The sequence below is a fragment of the Rhamphochromis longiceps genome, linkage group LG11 (genome assembly GCF_057381845.1).
Source record: "Rhamphochromis longiceps isolate RC_006_pf linkage group LG11, R_longiceps_female_GT1.1, whole genome shotgun sequence".
In the NCBI taxonomy this organism is placed as follows: Eukaryota; Metazoa; Chordata; class Actinopteri; order Cichliformes; family Cichlidae; genus Rhamphochromis; species Rhamphochromis longiceps.
Genome location: NC_140567.1, coordinates 26,013,365 through 26,038,035, shown reverse-complemented (window position 1 = coordinate 26,038,035; position 24,671 = coordinate 26,013,365). Strand labels below are relative to the sequence as shown.

General features: G+C 41.8%; 1 protein-coding gene across 2 annotated transcripts; it reads right to left on the bottom strand.

Annotated features, from left to right (window-relative positions):
- Nucleotides 1–1,296: 1,296 nt before the first annotated feature.
- On the bottom strand, nucleotides 1,297–24,422 carry atp1a3b (ATPase Na+/K+ transporting subunit alpha 3b). 2 transcript variants are annotated; one of them, XM_085423332.1, is made up of 23 exons: nucleotides 24,285–24,422; nucleotides 24,050–24,142; nucleotides 12,029–12,145; nucleotides 11,191–11,250; nucleotides 10,863–11,066; nucleotides 10,536–10,649; nucleotides 10,020–10,154; nucleotides 9,788–9,905; nucleotides 8,893–9,161; nucleotides 8,465–8,663; nucleotides 8,094–8,338; nucleotides 7,803–7,995; nucleotides 5,965–6,140; nucleotides 5,739–5,875; nucleotides 5,493–5,643; nucleotides 4,782–4,950; nucleotides 4,352–4,506; nucleotides 4,137–4,260; nucleotides 3,722–3,867; nucleotides 3,508–3,638; nucleotides 3,255–3,356; nucleotides 3,078–3,169; nucleotides 1,297–2,820 (listed from the first exon to the last, which is right to left on the bottom strand). In XM_085423332.1, the coding sequence occupies exons 2-23, from the start codon at nucleotides 24,053–24,055 to the stop codon at nucleotides 2,792–2,794; spliced, it is 3,072 nt and encodes a 1,023-aa protein (XP_085279458.1). In that variant the 5' UTR covers nucleotides 24,056–24,142; nucleotides 24,285–24,422; the 3' UTR covers nucleotides 1,297–2,791. The 2 variants fall into 2 exon arrangements, with proteins under 2 accessions (XP_085279458.1, XP_085279460.1); XM_085423334.1 differs by having other exon boundaries at nucleotides 12,029–12,106.
- Nucleotides 24,423–24,671: the final 249 nt, after the last annotated feature.

Below are 24,671 nucleotides of genomic sequence, written 5' to 3'. Positions count from 1 at the left end.
TACACACTGCGGCAAAGGCAAGCGATCGATATTCTATTATACGTAGGGTGGCGAGGAGCGGGTTGGGGGGGGGGGGGAGTCGCACTGCAGTGAGCTCACTGCAGAGACACGGGGGAAATTAGAACGAGGGTGAGAGCGTGAGCGTGTTTGTCAGGGAGAGTGACAGAAAGTGGGTGCGCGTGTGTGTTTGTGTGCGTATGCATGCGTGCATTTGTCATTGGGTAGTGAAACGATTCCACAAAGTTTTTGTCTTTCTCCCTCAAAGGGACGTGTCCTAATTTTTTTCTTTTTTTTTTTAGTTTTTTGTGGCAAAGTGACCTCACACAAAACCTAATTCTCACATTATAGAGCATTACATTATGTATAATTTATTTGATTTGTGTACTTGGTAGGCAATAAGCAGTTCATTTAAAATATATGACCCCTGTGGCTCAGCGAGGCAGCACATTTGCAGCCCATTCCCTGAAGGTGACCTGCTTTATTTGCAGAAATGTAGCATATTAATCAAAAAAGTAGCTGTTCCTTCATATAAACACACTGCCTGCACTATTATTTTTCTATCAACTTAAAAGAGATGGCTTTTGGGAAATGGAGCAATAATCCTTTTGTATGTTGGTCCTGCTGGGAGCGAGCCTCATCTCTGAACTCATTTATGTTGGAGTCAGACAATGCTGACACGTATAGAGTGGTTTTGGTGCATTACCTTGGGCTGCCGCCAACTCGTCCCCCTATGGCACTTGAACATTATGCAGTCTTGTAGGTTGAAGTGCATATATTTGCAACACTAGATGGCATCTCATCCTAAAATTCTTATTCTGTCATATTCTGCTGAGCTATACTCTCATATGCATAAAGCTGTACTGCATGGGCAAGGGTTATGGTGTTTTGCATATATTTCATCATGAGGAAATTGCTTTATTACAAATTTGAATATATATTTGCTGAAATCAAATATAGGTGCAATATTCAGGGGTTGTAGTCTACTAAAATTGTTAGTGAATGCCAAATATAGACAGGAGGTAGAAGTAATATGATGTCAACTGGTCAGTATTCATGAATGCAGGCGACAAACTGCCAGTTCAAAGATGCAGTTCGGTGCTTCCGGTGGAATCTATTGAACACAAAGTAATTTTTCTTGCAGGATTTGTTATTGTGTGTGCACCCAACGCTGATGAGCAGCACTCATTTGAGCCAAAAATATAAAATAAGAGAAAATATGAGCAACTAAACAAAAGTAAAGTTTTCTGTGGTACAAAAAGTAAATCAGACAAAGACACGCAGACAGATCTAGGTTGTATTAAATGTCTAGATGTTTTATTGGTGTTGGTTTCATTTATTTGACACACATGTTCTACTAGTTGTGTATTTTTTTTTTTTTAATTCCCAACTTTCAACCCATTCAGCCACCTAAGACGGACCCAGCCCGAGGCCGCTGGCCCTTCACTGGTCTCTAACACATACATGCACACAGACCCGGGCACATGGGCTTATCATCTCCACTCACCACTCCACAGCACACTTCACCACATCATACCGGCACGCCTGCAGTGACAGGAACCACAAAGTCTTGGTTGGCGACTTCTATCTTTTGGTAAAAACACAACTTAATTACCATAAAGCCCTGCTTTGCTGTTACATGTTCGAATAGCCTCCTGAGAAACCAGCAAAAGTAACTGAAACCAAATCAAATACAAAAAGAGAGACAGATACAGTGTCTCTCACTTTTTTTTCCCTACCTCACCAATTTTGTTGATCGTCCTCATGAATGTCTTTCTGGAGCTGATGTTCAACATTTTTTTTCCTTTATTGTTTCATTTAAATTCAGTATAGAATTATATAGATTTCCTAGAACACACAGAAAGATTGAGTTGTATTTACCAACTTGGGGGGGAGGGAGGTGTACTGTAATAGCTATTAACGAGGACAATGGTTCACACAGTGCACACGAACGGAGACAAACGGGGCAGGAGGGAAGGGAGGGGAGGGGTGTGAGATACAGAGAGGGAGGGGCGGTGGACGGGACGCCGTGCGGTGTGCTTCAGTGCGCCTAAATGAGGATAAGTTGTTTTCACACACCTCCCCTCCCAACTTTGAAATAAAAAAAACAAAACAACTAAAATCATCAAAATTGCCCCCCTACCCCACATATTAAAAAACAAACAAACAACATTGGACATTAAGGAACAGAAGAGGAGGAAAATGGACGCGGTGAGAATGCCAGGAAAATGACCACTCCAATGGTCCTCCACAGACAGGAGGCGAAAGGTGGCAGTCGAAGTAGTGCCGGTGATGGGATCTCACTGTGTGACGTGTATATCTGTGTGTGATTGGAGGACAAGCAAAGGGTTGGCGAGGAGGTGAAAGAGGGGACAAAGGTGTACAGAAAGACGATGTTGGTGAAGAGGAGAAGAACAGGGAGGAGAAGGAGCTGGATGGCCCTTTTTTTTGCAGAGCATAGACACTCCCTTTGTATCATTAGCTCATTCAGATCTACATACACAATATGCAGCTGCCGTTTGGTAGATATATTGGTTTATGTACACAGCTGTGAGAGAACACATGCAAAGAGTATCATAGGAGGTGGGGAGAAAGAGGGCAGGTCGATGTAGAAAGTTGTAAAGGTGCTTTTGCTGTTTTTAATCTTTGGGGCAGTTGTGATGAAAATTGCTTCAAAGCGCTTTTTGTCTTTAAGGGGGCGGGACATCTGGAGATGTGTTTTGCCGAGGATGGAATGACCGGGGGAAGAAACAAGTGGAAGATGTGAGGGGCTTGAGCGAAAGTGCTCCAACGATCAATAGTACGTCTCCTTTTCCACCCAACCTGAAGCACAAATAGTAGAGAAAAAACACAGTAAATAAACAGTGCTTTTAGTAACTTGGGAAATTATTTTGATATTTAGACCCTACTGTCGCCAGTTAGCTTAGCGTTACTTAACTGCTGCTCAATAATTAATAAATTTCTGTTTTTGTTTATAATCTACAGAAAAAGTTAAACTACTCTCATCTTAGGCCTGATGAACCAAAGACCTTTAAAGAAACGCCCACTTAAATGAAAAAAAAAACAAAAACTTCGCTCACCTCCAGGGTTCCGGCGAAGGATGAGTTTTCGAGCTTCATCGTAAACAAAGATGAGAAAACTATAAGGAAATGCACAAAACCACCAGGTAGGCCTGTGGAGAGAACGAGAGAACTGCAATCAAGTAACCAGACAACTTGATCTTTCAATGTATTTATCTGTGTGTTGCTGAAACTCACTTTAGAGGATACATCCTGAGTGCCACATCCATGCCTGGGCAGTAGGACAGGAAGGCAGCCAGGGCTGTTTCTTCAAACAGGCCAAAGATCAAGATCTTGTTCCTGCGTTTAGAAAAGCCACATATTAAAGCCAAAAACATATCTACATAGATACATACATACATCTCGATTAGTATAATCTAGATTTTTTTTCTATGCTGATAAGATTGGCAGAAAAGACAACTATAATGCAGTGAATAGCTCTTTGACTTACTTCATGCCTTGCTGGAAGACAGAGTTGCGCCTGGTCTTGCAGATGATGAGATCAGCCCACTGCACTACCACAATACTGACAAAGAAGGCTGTGTGACATGTAAACTCCACGATCTTCCTCTGTTCATATGTCTGTGAAGGCAGGAAAGAACCATAATAGTAAGATGTAGTAGCAAAATGTGAAAACACAAAATTTGCACCTACTACACACTTACCCATTGCTGGCCATAGCTGTCTTCCAGGTCATTTAAACTGCGGTCGTCCCAGTTGAGTCGGATGCCTACTAGCTGAGAGGGCAGGAAACCATTTTCAGCCAAGATGACAAAGTAGGCGAAGAATCCTCCCAGAGCCTGGATCATACCTTAAGAAACATGTACACACATCGAGATTGAGTTACCAATTTTTAAGTTTTCTGATTTCCAAAATCGAGTTTCCCCCCTAAACACCGAGGACAGCTCCAAAGATAATCCAACTATTGTTTTTTGTGAACAAAAAAAAAAAAAAAAAAAAAGAGGGGGATAAAGTGATTTTTACAACAAAATGACTTCTAGGCAACTCAGATCTAACTTCAATCCACATCAAAGACAATTCACAGCCTGGATCAACAGTCACAATCTTCAGTTCACCCACCAATTTGTCCATAGGCAATGCTGATAAGCCTCTCATTCACCAGCTTGTCCCTGGCTGGGTTCCTAGGCTGGCGCTTCATGATGTCGCTCTCAGCTGCTTCATAAGCCAGAGAGATGGCTGGAACCTGAGAGTAGAAGAAGAAGACAGTATGAGCTGTATGTGAGCATAATGCTGCATTCATCATACTAAACAAAGAGTCTTTTTAAGCTCTTTACCATGTCAGTTCCCAGGTCAATACACAGGATTGTGATGGTTCCCAGTGGCAATGGGATGTTGACTATGATAAAAAATAGGAAGGGGGTGATCTCTGGGATGTTGCTGGTCAAGGTGTAGGCAATGGACTTCTTAAGATTATCAAAGATCAAACGACCTAGAGGGTAAAGAAAAGAAAAAAAAAGAAACAGTAGACAGTTCACGTCACATTCTGTCCAACTCTGACATCTCAAATGCAAGTGGATGATCGGGAACTCTGCTTTCATGCAAGACATTTTTTATTGGAAAAAAACAACAACCATTAGCATCTCTTTTCTTTCTAAAGCGTCATTTCTATCTTCCTCCTACGTCCTTTCTCAGATTCTCATTACAAAACTTTTTATTGATTTAAGCGTTCTTAGTCTTTCAGTGCTCTCCTTTGGGTCGTCTCACCTTCTTCCACTCCAGTGACAATAGAAGCAAAGTTGTCATCCAACAAGATCATGTCTGCAGCCTGCTTGGACACATCGGAGCCTGAGATTCCCATGGCAACACCAATGTCAGCCTTTTTCAGTGCAGGTGAGTCATTCACACCATCACCTGTCACAGCTACAATAGCACCCTAGGACAAATGAAAGAGAACGACATTAATTAAAGCGAATAAAAAAGCTGTTTTTGTTACATGTTTTCATTATTATTTAGCAAGGTTTTATTGAATTTAAGATAGTTTATTGAAACATATTAATTTCCAAGATTATTAAATAAATGTAATAAATTAAATATACATTAATACATAAAAATATAATATTGTATGTGCTTATATTTCGATTGTTACCACTTTATTTTACATTTCATTTTAAAGCTTCTTTTTAACATTATTTTTCTAGCTTTTGTACAGAAAAATGTTAAGTTTGGGAACTGTAAAAAAAACAATTAACAGGCTGGTGCATTTTTTGCATTAAAAATGAAAAAACATGGCCATTTTTAATACAATCTATCTCCCTGTGTAAAAGCAAGCTCTTCATCCAGTGGTCAAATAGTGCCATCTGCTGTTCCAAAAGTATATTGACACCTCAAAGTGCAGTCCCTGGAATTAAGCCAGTACATTTCCAAAAAGAAAACCTGTAGCTTCTTTTCAAGCTAGTATATTAAAAATGTTCCAACCAGTCGCTGGCATCCTTCTACAATGATCAGCTTCTGCTGTGGTGAGGTCCTGGCAAACACAATCTCCGTGTGATTCCTCAGGATGTCATCCATTTGATCCTGAGACAGATCCTTGAGGTCTGAGCCATGAATCACACAGGCCTTGGCGTCTCTAAACACAGACATTAAAATGTTAGAACAAATTTGCTTTCACTTTGTGAGACTTGCTGCTTGTTTGGTGTGTGTTTTTCTGTAAACGTTCCTTACCTGGGATTGACCTGGCTGACAGGTATGTTGAGACGAGCTGCGATGTCCTCCACTGTCTCGTTGCCCTCTGAGATGATGCCCACTCCCTTGGCAATGGCCTTGGCTGTGATCGGGTGATCACCAGTAACCATAATGACCTACAAGAACAACAAAAATGACTTCTTATTGGCAACAATAGACTAAACTTAAAGATCAAAGAAGTTTGTGTCGAATCTAAACAGCTTACCTTGATACCAGCGGATCGACATTTGCCAACAGCATCAGGCACGGCGGCACGGGGAGGGTCGATCATGGATATGAGGCCGACGAAGCAGAGATTATCTGTCTGGAAGTTAACATCATCTGTGTCAAAGGCAAAGCCCTTGGGATACTGATCCTCTGGCAGCAGCACGTGGCAGAAACCTGGAGCGAGGGGAAATGTGTGATTTAATGCTGTTTATTTAAGCATATTTTTTGTGGCTTTCTCTACTTTTTAAATAAATTCCACTACACTCCTTCCTACAGTTATAACCTTAAAGTGTTTTGTTTCAACAATTCAACAGATCATAATTTAAAAAAATTATGTTAAAGTCTTATAAATTAGTGAAAACCAAGAGAGCGGTATTATAATTCTAAAAAACAATTCTTGTATGCGATGCTGAATTAGCTATTTCAAGGTTTGTCACAGTTAATTTCCTTATTTCAAATAGGGCTTTTTGAGCTTCTAAAAGTATAAAACCTTCATTACATCACGCGTGATTTACATTTTCCTATTGAAAATGTGTAAGAGACAAAACTATTAGGTTTAACAGTATGTTAGAAATTAACTTACAACATTAATAACATTGTAAGTAGAATGGGTGGGGGTGGTTAGAAGAGGTTTAAAATGAATAAAACCAGAGGTTCTAAATGCAGTGGTTCTATCACAGCTGGATTATTGCAATTATTGTAAAAGAAATAAAAAAAACATTTCAACAAATCAAAAATAAATCTTCACGACGTGCATCATAATGCTCTTACAGAAATCATGTCAGTGATATGAATAGTAATCTAGGATGGGTAATTGCTAATTATATTGAAGACTGTTTTCACATTTAATGAACATACTTGTGAAAAATGATTTGCAACAGAAAATAACTTTACAATGCCAAAAGCTAAAACAAGTAATATACAGAAAACAGTAATTCACAGGCAAAGATTGGGTGGAAGTTCCTACCAGTTTATGTTAAATTAAGCTCCTAAAGAACGAGTCAAATATAAAACGGTGTGTATCAAAATTAGTAAGAATTGTAATTAAAATAGTTTGGATAATGAATACAGCGGATGTGTGCTGTTTAGTTCTAAAGTGTCGTTTCTTATAACCCTATTCTTGGAACTAAAGTAAAAGTATCTTGTAAGGAAGTGTCTACATGAAACTCAATGCTGTCTGCAAGAGGAGAGCCTTGTTTTGTGTTTACGTGTTGGATTGAGTGTGTTAAGGACCCTCAGGAAGAAACTCTCTGCGGCTGATGCTGATTAAACAAATAAACACAGTACAGATGTGTAGTAAAAATATATTAATGTCCAATTTGGATTTGATCAGTCTTTTAAAAACCAGTTTGACAATGAATTCAAAACCTGGAAAGTGGACGTTAACATGACCTTCAGAAGACAGCACAGGATGGATGCGTCCACAGATACAGGACTTGCTCGATTATAGTGAAAACCATAATCACAATTAAGCTGAGTACTAACATTAACATTTTCTTCTTTGAAACCAGTTAAATGGATGTAAAAAATAAATGAATAACAGTGGATGGATGGAACATCTGCAGCCTGGCATGAAGAAAGTTCGGACTTATCGTTTTATCTATGATCATGAATGGAAACCACATTTATAATAAAGTAAACACTCAATCCTTTGCCCAGAAGAACATACACTGCATCCGATAGGCTATTAAGCGATGACTAAAATAATACTTTTAGCTGAGCTACATTTTCAAATAAATTGTTATTAAATAAAATGTGTATTTTGGGATTTTGAACCTGATGGCCACACTGTCAAATCTTTCCCTCAGTATCCACCTTCACCTCTTTCGACCTTACCCAGTACTCTCTCTCCCAGTCCTCCCAGCTCCATGTAAGCATTCTGGAAAGCTTCCTTCATCTCCTCATCCATAGGCTGCTCCTTGCCCTGCAGCATGATGGTGGAACAACGATCCAGGATCCTCTCAGGGGCTCCCTTCATCACCAGCAAGTAGCGGTTGTCATTTGGATCTTCTGTTTCATGAACAGAAAGCTAGGGGAGGAGAACAGAGATAAGCATTAAAATGAGACCATCTGATGCATTACTCAGTGTATAACATATGTGTTCACCCATATTGACCCTTTACTCACTTGGTATTTGTTGGTGGAGTTAAAGGGAATCTCAGCCACCTTCTTGTTCTTATCCCTCATCATCCTGACTGAGCCGCATGACAGCTCGATACACTTCAGCAGAGCTGACTCTGAGGCATCACCAGCCACGTCACGCTTCAGGATGGACACTGAGTCTTGTCCAGCTTTGAACTGTGCGCGGTTACACAGAGCAGCAACACGAGAAAGAGACAGCCATGTCACAGAGCTCTTGTCAAATGCAGCACCTGCAGAAGGAATGTAAGAGTGAGAATTAATAAATGTTGTACTTTTTTAGTAATCATTTTTAATTCTTTTACACTATAAAAATATTTGAGCCATCAGTGTTGCCCGTATGCCATCCCTTCACTTACCCGACTGGTCCTCTGTGGTGTCAGCCTCATGGATCTGGTTGTCAAACCACATGTGGGCCACAGTCATCCTGTTCTGGGTCAGGGTGCCGGTCTTGTCAGAGCAGATGGTGGAGGTGGAGCCCAGAGTTTCAACAGCTTCCAAGTTTTTCACCAGGCAGTTCTTCTTAGCCATACGCTTGGCAGTCAGAGTCAGACATACCTGCACAGAGTTCAAATTGTCAACTGATCCGTTTCCTCGATTCTAAAAGAAGTAATCTAATTATACACTAGCACAATATTAAACACACTAAATGAGAAGGTTTGTGTTTATTTCTATAGAATCTCCAAAAAGACCAGTGAAAAGGCATGAAAAAGAATCAGGCAAAGGAAAGCACTGAAATATGTAACCAAAAAAAATACAAAAATAAAGCAAATGTTTGCCTGCTTACAGTTACAGTAGCCAGCAGCCCTTCAGGCACGTTAGCCACAATGATGCCAATGAGGAAGATGACGGCCTCCAGCCAGGTGTAACCCAAAATGATGGCCAAGATGAAAAAGGTGACGCCCAAGAAGACAGCCACTCCTGTGATAATGTGGATAAAGTGCTCGATCTCGCGGGCAATGGGTGTTTTGCCGGTTTCCAGGCCGGACGTCAGAGTAGCAATGCGGCCCATGACTGTGCGGTCTCCAGTGCAAATAACAATGCCACGCGCTGTGCCTGGTGTGGATCAAAAAACAAAATCAGAAATACAATCTTACAGGTGCAACAACTTTGTTGCATTAGAAGGTGATTTTTTTAAATTTTATTTAAAAACACATTTCTAAAATCACGACCTGACAACTGGGTTTAGAGATAAAAAAAACAACAAAAAGAGCGCAGTGACAATATTGTGTGTAAGGGGGCGCCAGTTTAGCTCAGTAGTTAAGCAGGCAACCATACAGGCATGCCACATGGACAGAGCGCTGGGTTGGAGTCAGACCCGTGGCCCTTTGCTGCATGTCGGATATTTCAAGCAGAAGAAAATTGTTCACAATGTTTATGGGTTTCTGGAGAGGTTTTTTTTAGTTAGTGTGTCATGATTTCTAGAAAAAAATCACTATGGCTGTGTTCTATTTGTTTGTTGCTTCATCTAGTTCTAGTACATTAGTATGTTCTAGTTTATACAGACTTAGTCTCCAAAGTTGATCAACTTGCCAAACGGCCTCAAAGCCCATAAAGTTTCTGGGGTGAACTGTCCCTTTAACTGTGAACTTTATCGCTTTGTTCAAACTGAGGGCTTTAAATTCAACCACAGTCCTGCAAGGTAACAATAGCATGCAGTGTTATTGCCATGGTGACAATACCTTCAACACAGTTTGTGGAGAAGAAAGCAACGTTTCGGGTCTCCAGGGGGTTGTCATGGGTACAGTCAGGTGACCTGCTCTGAGGCTCTGATTCTCCTGTAAGGGAAGAGTTATCTACCTGTTGGGCAAAAGAAAATGTTAAAGTTTTTTTTTTTATTACATATAAAAAGAAACAAAAATATAAATCTATGCATGTGACTGTGTGTGTGTGTGTGTGTGTGTGTGTCTTTACCTTGCAGCCGTGAGCTGAAGTCACCCTGATGTCAGCAGGGATCCTGTCTCCACCCTTCACTTCAATCAGATCTCCGGCCACCACTTCCTCAGCATTGATCTGCACCTTCTCACCCTCACGGATCACCAGTGCTTGCTGCAGGAGAGGAAATAATGTCATTCATGATGCCAGAATTACATTTAGAGAGCTCCATGTAGATATGTTTGACTTACATACTGTAAGTAACTAATTTATAATCAAAACACTGGCAAGCACCAGCTGTGAAACTTCTTTTTGTGTATACAGCTTTTATTCTAAATCAGAGTGGCAAGTAGAGAGGTACGGGAGAAGCAGTGGGGGGATAATTTCACACAGGCCTTGACTGACATGTTAAATGTTACTGTAGAATGGAGGCAGGAGGTTTCTTCAAGTAAAAGCTATATGAGTAGTGGCGACAAGGATGTCTTGTACGCCTTCTGCTGTCCTTACAGCATAGATTACTTCATACTGTGTGTACGGGATCAAGCACCTATTTACCTGAGGTACCATGTTTTTGAAAGACTCCATGATTTTAGAGCTCTTAGCCTCTTGAAAGTATGAGAAGCAACCGGTGATGACTACGACAGCTGTGAGCACAATACCAAGGTACAACTGAAAGGAGAGAAAATTAGAAATATGTTAGTGGGGGTGGTTTGAAGCCACCGAGTGCAGTATGTGTAAAATATTTACTGAGGTGTTATTTATGTTAATACCCAAGAGTCTTAGGTGTGACGGGTATGTTAATGAGGTGCAAATAGGCCACAGATGAATATGTTTGGGCTAAACCTGTGTGACTAATTGTGAATGTGTGTGTGGGTTGCTCACGTTGTCCCCTGCAGGCTCGTCCTCGGTAGCTGCCTGGATAGCGTAGGCCAGAAAGCAGAGGATGGCGCCGGTCCACAGCAGGATGGAGAATCCACCGAACAGCTGGCGACAGAACTTGACCCATTCTGGGGTGGTGGGAGGAGGGGTGAGAGCATTGGGACCATCCCTGAGCAGAAACTCTGCGGCCTTGGCATTGGTCAGTCCCTGCAGTGAACCGAGAGGAAGCGGAATGTGAAGTTCAAAAGCATTTCTTTGTCACAAACTCTAACCATGAAAAGTACATCACTGCCACCTGGTGGCAAACTGGGAAAATGCGTTGTCAGCTTACCTGGACAACGTCAGTCTGGAATTTCCTGCATACTTCCTCTACAGACATTTTGTGTTCCGTCTGTTATTAAACCCCCCCCCCCACCCCCAACAAACAGAAAAATAAAAACAATGTAGATTAGAATTTCTTGTAGTTCACAATTTTATTTGTATTTTTAGTTGCATGCAGAGATATTTTGTGGGGAAAACTCTCCAGCTTAAATTTATTCATGGAGGAAATTTTGATTAAAAAAAAAAATCTATCGTTTTATTTTACAGAAGGAAATTCAGAAATCAACGCCATGCATGCAGTTCACCTGAGGGGTAAGAGTATGTGGTAACGGCAGCCAGGTATGGCGACCATGGTGTCTGTTTCTTGGGCTGAAAAGTGGGACGAAAATGCCGACTTCCTCATAATAAGTCCCCCCATCTTACCAGCAAAAAATACAAAAACGTTTGCGTGTATGGGAAAATAATTTCTTCTCTGTCCGAAAAAATGCTGCCAGTTTCCTTCCATTAATTCCATTCTGAAAGAAGATTTTCTTCAAAAATACATCCTTGCATCATTTCAAGGATGTTAAAAAAATTTTTTCACAATATCATTTAAAAAAAATATTGAAATACTAAGAAAACTGCACACGAGCGATCAATCATCCTTTGACTGACAGGAACAAAAATGAACTGACCCAAAACTTTGCCCATGACCAGACCTTTGTATGGATCCACTCAACAGTGACAATTAAATCCAGCAAGATGGAAACAGAGTGCAGTAAAACTTTGTAACCTCTAACACACATCATAGCAAAACTCAGTTACTACTACACAACTATTCTTAGAAAAAAAAGGAAGCGTTTACTTACAATGGGTACTTCCTTCTTCAGGTCATCCATGTCCTTGGTTGCCCCCTTCTTCTTCTTGGGGGATCGGTCATCTTTGTCCTGTGTGGTGGCAACGCGGTAACTGTCTGACTTCCCATACTACAGACATACACACATGTTTTATACATGCCTGTGGACTACATAATGGAGAGAGCAGCCCTTGTCCTCTTGGTTTGTTATGTTCATTGCAGCCATTAAAAACTACACTGCTCTGTAAAATATTAAAACATTTGTAAACTGATGCGAGAGCAGCCTTCTTAAGAGTATTAATCAGCCACTGACTGCAGCTGAATTAAAGGCAGTGGGCACTGCTGAACTGGCCTTGATGAGATTTGTTTCATTACACAGCTAATAACGTTGTATCCTTGTGAAGTGGCCTTGAGAGGTAGTAGTAGTATAATAATGGAATGTATTTTTAGTTTCTGAGGATGATGTTAGCTAAAAAAAAACCATGACTAGAGCAGGGCGATATGGCCAAAAATATTTATCACGATATATATTTGAAAATTTGCAATAACGATATAACCGACGATATAATTGATGCGAGACAAAATACAACTCCACAACATTACTAGCGCAAAAAGACAACCTTCCATTTATTTTCACTTAAGAAGCTGGTTTTTATGTACATTAAAGCTTTATAAAAATGTAACAGTGCAAATGCAAATTCCTTGCTGAAAGTTTAACCAAAAGGCATTTCCAGTAGAAATGGGCTGACATATCCTGAGCATAACCATATATAATATCCACTGAAGTTAAAAAGAGGTGCTTTGCAACATTAAACTGCAGTGTGCAGTACGTATTTTTCGGACCATAAGGTGCACAGGATTATAAGGCACATTAAGCGAAACAAAGCAGTCAGATAAATCAAACTTTATTAAACTCATTCTTCTTGCTTCCTCCACTTCTGTACCATTGTTTCATTAATGTTGAATTCTCTGGCAGCTGCTCTATTCCCATGTTGTTGCAGTATATTAATGACTAACCTCGTATTGTGGATGGATTATCTCAGTTGTTCTCCTGACTGAAGTTTGGTCCGTTTACAGCATCCTGCCATGCGATTGCATTTGTCTCTAACCATGAAGAACCTTCACGTTAACTTTTATAAGTGGAAAAGTGTTAGTGTTCGTCCTCCAGCTTCACTGTTTATGTTATGCTAACATAGCTGTGTCGCTAGCGATCACGTAGCACATCATTATATACCAGCTAGCCCAACTTCAGTAACCCTACAAACGTCACTGCTGTTTAGTTTCCTGTCTTCATTTATGTTGGAAGTGATAGCAGAGCTGTACGTTTGATTTTTTTCAGAAATCTCTCAGTCAGAACATGCTATATCATGCTTAGGTAACTAGCGAAACTAGCGAGCTAACTTCCGCTAGCTTCCTGCTAACTTCTAACTCCGTTAAATGTAATAACTTTTGTTTTCATGGATGCCTGGAAGTTAAACTTTATAGTTACACCTGGTAAAGCAGCAATGCTGATCGTTTTATTAAAGATGAAAGAATTTAGACAGTTTTTAACTCTAAGTGATGCTGCAGTGTTGTTTGACCTGAAGCATACGGAGTTTAGGACCCAGATTACTCCCAGATTTAAGAGCATCTTAGTCCGACAAATACGACAATAACAACGGCCGCTTGCATGTTCTGCAAAAAATGTGCTTTGTTGTGTATCTGACGGACAAACACCAAACCAGTTCCACATCACTGAAGTTGCACCATTTTTACAAACCAATTCTGGTTCATCTGTTTCACTCAACAATCGGCCATGTGCGTATGAAAACAAAGGCACTGCGCATGCGCGTTTTACTCCCATTCTATCGCGATATTTCATTTTCCTATCGTTGCCTAACATTATACCGGTATTACCGTGAACGGTATAATATGGCCCAGCCCTACCCATGACTATAAAAACCTATTATTATAAGCATTGTTAAAGAATTGAAAACATATTACCCGGGTGGCTCGGTTTTGCTCAACCAAATATAAAACTGGGTTAGGAGTGAATTATCAACACATCAAAGCAAGTGCCTGCAGCCCGATCTACCCATTTGATCTCCATTGATCAAATAATGCTCCCTTCAATGACCACAAGATCCTGATGGACACATCAAAACGTAATCTAGTGCAAATGGTTTAACCTTGAGGTCTTAACAAATCACTTTTGCTCCTTTTCATTTACTTCTCCAGCAGTGAGCATTAACGACATAAGAAAGAGACAGCGAACAGGAAAATTGAGTTTGCAGACTCATCAAAGCGTTTCTTACCAGACTCTTGCATGCACTACAATACAAAACCATCAGAGCCACTTTGATGTCAAGAAAAATTAAACTGCGTGTATACGCAAACATGCAGACACAGACACATCAGCTGTCTTTACTCTCCTCTGCCTGCTTTACATCAAATCTATTATTCCAGTTACTGTAAATCTCCCCTTAGAAGATGGCTCACTTTGTTTAACTACACATAAGTGAGCTATTTATAACCTCATTTCCTCCATCATTGCATTTTCTGATCCTTAGTCTATAGCTGTAATTCTAGCCTGTTGTCTGGAAGGAGAGTAGTCTGACCTTTGATGAGCCTCATCCATACAAATCTGCTTCATCAAAGGTCAGAGGTGACATGGAGTGACAAGAACTCCTCCCAGGAGATGCAAGTGGGTTCGCTCACTGATCCAACCTGGTCATCGGGGGAGTTGAGCTTGGTGAAACATCATTTTAGTGAAATATACAGTATTGATTCCACACAGGGGATTGCAAAATTAAATCCCCACAAGTCAAACAGAAAAGTCAATACCTATCGACTAATAAATCAATAACAGCAGTCATTTTGTGTCAAACGATAAAAAAAAAACGAGGTTAAAGGTTAACCTGTAACTTAAATATGATGAAGTGCTGAATGTGTGCTGTTGTTCACAGGGAAAAATACACCCTCTAGTGGTATAGCCGGGTTGATCACTCCTGCTTGGTCACTTTATTTAAATCTGATATTGTAAATTAGATATGAACTGCTTATCTGACCTCGAACATAATTAGTCTAAAACAAGTTGGCCCTTTATCCAAATCAAACGGACACATTTACAAAAGCACCTGGGAGGGGGTATGAAACGAGATCCCGAGTCCTCCGCACATGTTGACATGGAAACTCCCACACCCAGACCGCACCAAAACATACACCCCTGCAGTTACACCAGTGTGCGTAATAAAGATCAGCCTGCCAGTGAATTTTCCACTTGAGCTGTAATTGTACTGCTCTTGTGCAAAAGTCTTGTGAAATCATGTCTCTGCGTATTTAGTCTGTATGCAATTGTTACTTAAGACCTGCCTTTCTGGTTGTGCTCATAACTGAAAAAAAAAGTATTCATGAAGCAACACATGCAAGACATCTTGGGAAAATTGCCGACCAATTGAGGGAGTGCTGCTCTCAACGACCACTGCTGAATTCAAAGCAAACAATAAAACCACTCGTTCAAGCATGTCAAGCAGAGAGTAGGCTGTCAGAGCGAGGTAGCTGTTTGACTGGACTACAAGCACACACACACACACACACACACACACACACACACACACACACACACACACACACACACACACACACACACACACACACACACACTTCTGCAACAAAAGAACAGGTGAGCAAATCTCTTGTTGCAGCAAGACTGGGCAGGCCTGGTGAGACAGAGGGTAAGGGAGCAGAGACTGATGCAGTGGAAAAGTACTGCTGCTCATCCCCTCTGAGACAGACCCTGGGCATGTGTGTGCTCGTGTGTCACGTCTCTGAAAATGACAAAGAGGAAGTGCTTGCTCATACATGTGTACACACACATGTGAACGTGCCTGTTCAGACTGAATAACAGTTAAATATCTCTGATCAGAGATCAGAGGTGTTGAATAACATGGAAAGTTACAGATTTGCCTTCTATTCAAGTGTAATTTAGCACCATTGTTCCAAAGACAACAGACTGATGGGTGCTTGTGAATCATCTGTCAGACTTTTTATTGCTGTTGTAGATAATTTTTTCCACAGAGAGTGACTGAACACAGCAAATACACATTTAGGGAGCATTGTTAGCTCAGCAGTGCACCTGCTCCCCTGTGAATTTGCATGATTAAACTGATGATATAAATATGGAGACAAAGTTCTTTCTCTTTATGTCGCACACACAGCAGACAGACAATAACAGTGGCTGGCAGGGGAGGGAGAGACGAGCCTCAAACAAAGAGAGAAATGTGGTGAAAAGTAAAGACAGAGACATGGATGACAGACAGGATTGGGCACACGGAAAAGGAGACAGCAGTGGGAGGTGATACAGCGAGGTGGAGAAAGGATCAGCGAGTGAGTGAAAGCACGAGAGGAGCTGCTGTCACCCTTCTCTCATGCTTCTAATTAGATATTGACCAGCAGTCTGTCTGCTGGCTCCATATCAGTGTTTGACCCTCAGTGACCCCACTCTAATAGATTGCGCAACTGCACTTATGCTATGCGTATCTTTTTGAATGTGTCCTCAAATGCTAATAGATTATATTCTCACTTTGGGTGTCTGAGTGTGCCCTTATGTGAACGTTCATTTGCAGGATATGAATGAGTTGTTAGCAGCATGAGTCACATAGGAAGTGATATCTTGGAAGCTTATCCTTTGTTTCGCCTTATTTACAGAATGTTAAGTGTTTTAGCTTTGTGTGCGCTTGGCACTCAATTATGACAAAGGGTTCAGCCTTTAAACACGTTGCAAGATGGCTTCACTGCACCTGATTTGCAATAGTTCTTCTTGAGTTATTTTGCAAAAACAAAACAAAAATTGATTTAAAAGGGACATCACTGTCAGCTGATATATATTTTTAGATCTTTATATCTCTCTTGACATTAGCTGTTAAATCAGGTGCTCGAAGAAGAAGAAAATATGCCATGCAGGAAGAACACGTGCTGCCTGTGTTTTTCTGTCCAGCTGTATCGCACAGCTCTGGGTAATTCAATGAGCCTCCACTGTCCTGAGGAAGGAAACGGAGACCCGTGGCTGGAATTACAGACACTCGCTCTTTCACAATATCACAAGCAAACAGAGTGATGGACAGACATATCTTTGGCATCATCAGGAAATGGAGAAATTCCATTCTCCTCTGTGGATAACGGAATGCAATCACTCAGATCTGGTGATATCCTGATTGATCAAAGTGTGTTTCAAATATCAGTAACTATCTTTTCCCCCTGCATCTGCATGCGCGTTTGAGTCTTGCACCGGCTGACCAAACTACACGATTTGCCCTCATGTGGACAACACTGATGAGCAAGCGTGTTTGGAGGGCAAGTAACCATGGAGACCGGCATGGCCATTGACATGGTGAATCTCAGCGGTGGCCTGGTACTCCTCGGATCCCCCGATGTAATCCAGGATGAGCAATAATTGATGCACCTGTAACTGGACACTGTAGTCACTGCTGTATAACGCTCACAGGCGATCGATTTAAGGAATAAGTATGTGTCTGTGTCTGTGTGAGCAGAGGTGAGTCATTGTATTGGCTACACTCCGTATGTGCAGCATCTACACGCATTGCGGCAGAGAGAGTGAGGGAGATGTAGAGTGAATAAAAGAGAGACCCAGTCACTGTACGGTAATGTGATAATACACAAAAGATAAGAAACTAAAAGTCAGCGAGGCCTGAGAATGAAAGAGAGTGTTGTGTCAGATAACGGCACACTTTCTACCTCGAATGACAGAAATGCAGGAAGTGTCATGTTGTGTTTAGGAGTGGCACCTGAGAGACGATTTATTATTATGCAAAGTCTGTTTAGCACGACAAGTTGAGGCATGAGAACTGATAGCGGGTTTCACTGGAGCTGGGAAGTAATTTTCCTTCCTCTTTCCCTGCCATAAGGCAGAACAGAAACCGGTGCTTATGAATGCACAAACACAAGAGTGTTGTTTCTTTTCACATGAGGAAGTGGTTTGTAGATGGAAGAAATACATCTACGCCCAACATTTTCTTCTTAAAGTTTTCTTTTTTTCCAATGACCACAAAATCTGTCATACATGTCATATGAGGCTAGCCTTCTTCTTTTTCCGCAGACCTGACTCATTCAGTGATAACGTCATGTCCTCTGCACCACATGATGGTGTTACTGAGTGCTTCTAACATGACTACTGAGTGGTAAACAGAAGAAAAGTTTAAAGTAAAGTCACTCGTGTATGACTGGATGCATACGTTTTGTTTAAAGGTTGCATTGAGTGGAGTCAGCAAAGCCTCTCAGCCGACTGTTTCACACACATAGACCAACGAGTAGAATTAAAAGTTGTGAGAGCTTAAAATTTGTCATGCTTACATTTTTAAAGCATGTATTTACTGTGAATGTCCATAAGCTGCTCTTCTAACCTAAAATGATCCAATGAAAGCATTTTAAAGTTAAAAACATTGAATTTTACTAGATAAAATGTAAAAACTAATAAAAGTGTTCACCACATAAAATCTTAACACTGTTTCAGTAAGTGTGTGTGTGTGTGTCCCTGTGACTCGTGTATACACCCTATGGTACTGAATGCATACGTGTGTGCTCGTGTGTGACACCTTGCAAGGTCATTGGGCCATCTGCTGTTTCTTGCAGTAGGATGGAAGGGCTCGGGCCCACAGTAGGGGGCTCAGGGTAGCGACCCATGGCTGTTGGGATTATTTAGTCTGATTACTACACTGGATTAACCCACCGTGTTTCTCCTTCTCTTTGTCTCTCTCACTCTCCTTTCTACACCATTCTCGGGCATAAATGAATTTTTGTCATTGTATCGCTGTAGCAATCGTTTGGTGAACGTCTTTATAACAGCACTGGGTAAGGAAATAATTAAATTGTCACTGTTAACTGACGATTAGTATTTGAAAAGGAGACCACCAAAGAGCTCTTGCCTCTCTGTATCAGCCCTGAGAGTGATATGGAGTTTTCTTGTCTTTCTGTTTAACAAAGTGAAGAGACATCAATAGGGAGAGACTGCAGATACCAGACTTGAAAAAGAAGAAAGGGAAAACCCTTCTGAAGGAAACAGACAGAGGCGGACCGGTCCCTACTGACATTCCTTTAATACTGGAGGAAATGAAATGTATGTATGATAATAATAATAATAATAATAATAATAATAATAATAATAATAATAATAATAATAATAAAAAGACTGTGGCTGAGTACTGAAACAAAATCTTAATCTCAGGAAACACAAACACACAAAGAGAGATTAACTCTGTACAGCTCTTAAATCATCCACTTTGGGGTGGCTCCGAAAACTAAAAATAAACAAAAGCAAGAAACATAATCACTGATAAGTCGAACTGACAATCTCAGCTTTATCTCAGCGTTATAACCCCCCCCCCCCCTCCCCTCCACTCTGCTGCCTTGTGTCCATCTGCCTGTCCCTCATTATCTGCATCCGTTCAACCCATAGAGACCGTTTGTGTGTAACTGTGTAACTATAGTTCTGTACGATGGACTGCATAATGCTGGGCACTGTTAAGGACTTTAATACTACTGTCTGTGTGTCTTGGTCTGAGAGTGAATGTTGCCTGATTTAGACTAGTATTAAAACCAGATTCTTTGATCCCCATAACAGAACAGAGAACACCCGACTCAGAGCGGTCAAAACATTTTATATTTAATTCTTTATTCAATCATCTTCCGGAAGAGAGAGAGAGCCCTGCACAGCCCAATGCCAGTTGCAGGATCTCTAACATTAGAATGACATAAGAATGTCTCACATATAGGTGTTATTTTGGTACTTTACACGTCACACATAGTTTCAACAACTCCTTATATGTTACAAGTTCCTCCTTTCTGGCTTCCTGTATTTATTAATATGCTTGTATAGCTCTACACTAACTTCCTGTTTTTCAGTCTGGCTGAGCACTTAGCTGAGCACCTTCATTACTAAAGTACATCAAACAATATAATCAGAAAATAAGCACTAAGAATACATTAATTACATGACACTAGTATTGTAAATCTTAATTTCTTGGCGCTGGTAGAAAACATGGCATCGTGCCACAGTGTGAGAGAGGGCACCTCAACTATCAGGCAAGAGGTCACACTGAGATATGCAGATGTTAATGATCTCACATCTACACGCACCAGCTGCTGACTGCAAAACTACCAAATACCTATTAACATATCCCATTAAAACATGCAGGGTCCCTCATGTAAAGTCTATCAGATGCAGGAACGAATGGAAAATGCACAATTTAACAGTCAAGATAAATTTACAGAAAAGAAAAAAATTAATTTCCTTGCAGAGTGCTGCAGCTTAAATCGTAACAAACAGAGAGCTAATGACCTCTTTTGGGTCTGTGATAAGCCTTTGTCCACTGTGGCTGCCCAGTGTTACATGTTCTCCTTTAGTGTATTCACAAAGGGACACACACATCTCCACGACAACACCCTGAATTAGTCATGTTGCCGTAGTCAGGCAACCTAACCCTCCTGACTCGGTCTCTTTATGGGAGACCATCAGCACGTTAATGTTGCAGAACTGTTGGCCACATCAATCACTCTGTCCGTCTACTGTAATTTTGTTCTACAAGTAATGTAGAAAGGAGACAGCACTGACCTTTACATTTTATTAGAATTACACGAGCTCGCAGCTCAAGTCTAGTCTTATTAGTTTTAAGCTAGCAGGGAGGCTAACTCTAGGGGTGTTGCTGAGGCACTACAGAAATCTATCCTCAAGCAGCACTCTCACTAAAAAAATTGCTTTGATTACAAAGGACGTCTATTGATCCAAGTGGCTTGACGCGAGCAGTGGAGGTCCATTTCAAAGAATCACCATACTGACCTTAACTGACCTCTGGGCCACAGGTCTATGATAAACTTGTGTTTCATTAGATCTTTTATGCTTTTTTATTGGCTCTTGCAACGTGCAGGACACATCAGCTGTGGTTCAGTGCAGCCTATCTGCATCAGGCAGCAGGTGCAATGGGGAGGGATGTGCAGCACTCTGCACCAAACTGAGGGCTGGGCTTCTGCAGCGGACACACATATCCGACTCCTGAATTACTTTCTGTTACACCTTCCAACTTCTTTTCTATAGCAGCGCACACTTCTCTGGTACCAGTTTGAAAGCCTTTATATCATAAGGTAATGAATGAATCCAGTCTTTGAGGGGACTTATCTTTATCAGGAGCTTCTCCTCAGCCACACTGCACTAACAGCAGCACAGACACACCCATCACCATCAGCCATTATGGCCTTTCTTAAAAATCCTTTCTGCTGCTAAATCACCTTAATTTCTTTTTTCCTTACTGGGGTTTAAAGACAATCCCTACATCCCTACCTCTTCACCTCAACACTAACTGTTCAATCATGAAAACAAAAATTATTAAGACCTATTATGCTTCGACCCAAGTACATCCTTCCTCTCCTCATCCCATTTCTCTCTGCTCTCCCGGTTAACCAATATGACCAGGCACAGAAAGAGGAAACATGAGCTGCGGTATTGTGAGCCTCAGGTGATTATCCTGTAACAGGATATACATCCAACCACCCCTCCCCTCAACATATGCCACCTCCTTCGTTCTAAATCCCTCTCTCTTTCTCTCACTACTCCTGCAAACCAACCACCACTAATCTGTCTTTCCTTTCTCTCTGTACCCGTTGTTCTCTCAGCAGTGGCACATTCCCTTCCTTTGTGTCATGAGTTTGAAGATAAACAGCTGCAGATGTTGCATGTGTGCAACCCTTCCTCGACATCTCACTTTACATTCCTCCCATGGACTCATCCTCAGTAACTGCATCAATGCAGAAAGGACAGTGAGAAAGATGAGAAGGTGACCTATGTGTGCGTTACATCATGCTCTTTCCTTAGAGATTGTCCTCCAAATTTAGAACGTATATCTCTGTGTCTGACAAAACGTGCCGGTTGGTTGCTCTATTCTCTCTTGTTAACCGGGTCCTTTCTGCGTGGCTGCTCGTGCCAGCCTATCACAGCCTTTTACAGGGAATTTCCACACCAGAGGCCCCGCCCCCGGTTTGAAGCAGAAGGAACGTCGCAAGCGGTGCCCCCTGCGGCCTTGGGAAAGGACAGCTGGCAATGCTATAGGACAGTGCGCTAGTGCGAAATCCTCAGACGGAAAGAGGGACAAGTCAGTGCTGTACATCAGCACAAGTGATGACACTTTTCCATACACAGCTCTATTCCATTATCCATCCATCTTTTCCATTTAGGGTAACCTCAGCGCCTTAAGCGCAAACACATTCGGCAGGCTTGCATATACTTTCTTTATGATTTAAGACATCAGAAGGGAAGCTCATATTCCTTATTGATCTGTTCTATAACAGCAGTCTCCGAGGAGACAGGACATCCTCTGAAATGACAGTCCATTTCCACTCAACGTCCCTCTCTCACTGCTTCAGTGAACTTCCACACAGCAGCAGCAGCAGCAGCATCAGCAGCACATGCGTAAGCACTTTTTTTTTTTTGCACTCCCATCCCTTTTGACGCAGTGCCCACTATAGCTTCCACATCTATAAGAAGACACTGACATGGACCGGAGGCTCTCTTCTACCTCCCCGGAATCCAACACACTGAACCTCTCTGTTGGCGCAGAAATGTCAGGCTTTGCAGGGCAACATTAGCTGGTCTCACTGTAATGAAACCGGCTTGCACTGCCTCCGCAGAGCTGGAAATGTCTCAGCTCCGCATGGTCTTCCTACTGCAGCGTCATGCCACCGCATCGCTCAGTCGGTGCACAGGGGTTAAATATTACTACTCTTTCATGGCGAGGCGATGGAGCCGAATTGCGCAATAACTCACACCACCAGCCGCATCTTGACTTTACCTTGTATTTTTCCACCAGACTCCATACTGGTCAATTTACACGAGTGATAAGTTTATCCATATACCCGGAAACAGCTCAAATGCGTTTAATAGCTTAATGGATGCGCGCAGTAGAAGAGAGCCCTCTAAAGTCACACTGACGAACCTTATTGTCATTATTGTCATTCTCCTCGTGTAGCCGGCTGGAGTCGTCGTTTCTTTAATCTGTGATGTGTGTAAATGTAGTCACTGCTGGCGATTATCGAGTCCCTGTTATGTCACAAATTAAAGGGGAAATAGCCTAAGCTGGTGAAGCGCTTATTCGTGGTAACCGCATTATGACGCACGGGTCAGCGAGGGTACCGAGGATGGACTCCTCAGCTGATAGCGTCCAGTGTAAGTACGCGGCGTGCTCATCATCCTCACCGGACAGTTGCTTCGCTTGCGCGCAAACAGATGACCGCAGAAGGGGGGGATGCCAGCGGGGTTTAACGCAGCAGAGGGCAGGAGGAAGGTGGAGGTGGGTGGGGGTGGGCAGCGAGGGCATGAAGGAGGTCATAATGCACTGCGGTCTTTAATCATAAAGAAAGTGCATGCAAGTCTGCCGAAAATGTGGCAAAACTCAGTATTATTTTTAAACTGCAGCTTAATGATGGGGAGGGGAATAACCTTAACACGTGCTCCTCCTCTAACACACAGGAGCATACAGGAAGAATAAACCGATTAGGCCTATCATGGCTGGCAAGGTTATGGTCAAAGTAAGGCCTATACGACTTAAAAGAGCCTACACATCTGACACACCGACAAGCTGGAAACATCACAGACCTACAGTACTTAGATATAAGACTTTGGCATTCGTTTCTAAACATTTCATCACGGGGGCAGCAATTAATGAGAATCCCAGTACAAATTAGCCCACACGAGCCAGAAATAATAACTGATCCAAGTCGAATGAAAGTGAACAGTCCAAAAGAAGCTCGTTTCCACTACTGCACTAGATAAGAGCTCGTGGCTACATCAATTTGTCGCAGTCTAGACCGGCGTAAAACACAGTTCCGCATTAGAGTCAATGTCACTCAGACAAACGGGATTTCCATTAAGAACAAAAATGACATCACGCCTCAGTTTGACAGCTTTTCTTTAGGCTTTAGGCTACCTCTCACTTTTCAGGCCACTTCAGGTGGGCTACAACGCAGTAAAAAAGTTGGAATCGCCGGTTCTTACCCCCATGTTGACGCAGTCACTCTTTTCCTCTCAGGTGATGCACGGCTTGAGAGGTGTCAGCCCCTCACGTTGAACTATATCAAAATGCCTTGCCTTGAAAAGCAAAAGAAGATATGCTCAGTTGTTTTGTGTTGCATAGTGGAAAAAAACACAGGTAAACGACGTCAGACAAGTTATCTATAGCCTAAGTCTGACAGAAGAATTGTCTTTGGTTTAAATAAACTGTCTCTCAAACCTTCGGCGAGGTTAGGCTGCAGTTTCCCCTTGTGGGACGTCTTTCAAATGAAATTCTGCAGTCTCAAGCGGAGCATCACGCGGGGAACCGCTTCCTCCCTTTGCTCTCTGATACTTGTGGCCACAAGTACCACCTCCCTCCCCATTTCTGCCGACATCACTCCGCCGGTGAAAGAAGCGAATCGGTGAATCGAGAACTGACAGAGCTGGCCAATGATAATTCTGAGCGCCTCCGACCAGTGGTATTTATCCTACTCCACAAGCCAGCCAATAGAACTATATAATTCTGCCCCTCCTGCTTTAATGCAGAATTCCGAGGCTTGCAGCCAGCAGCATCGCGAGTCTCTATCCTGAAATTTTGTATAAATGGACGCACAAGGTTAGACTC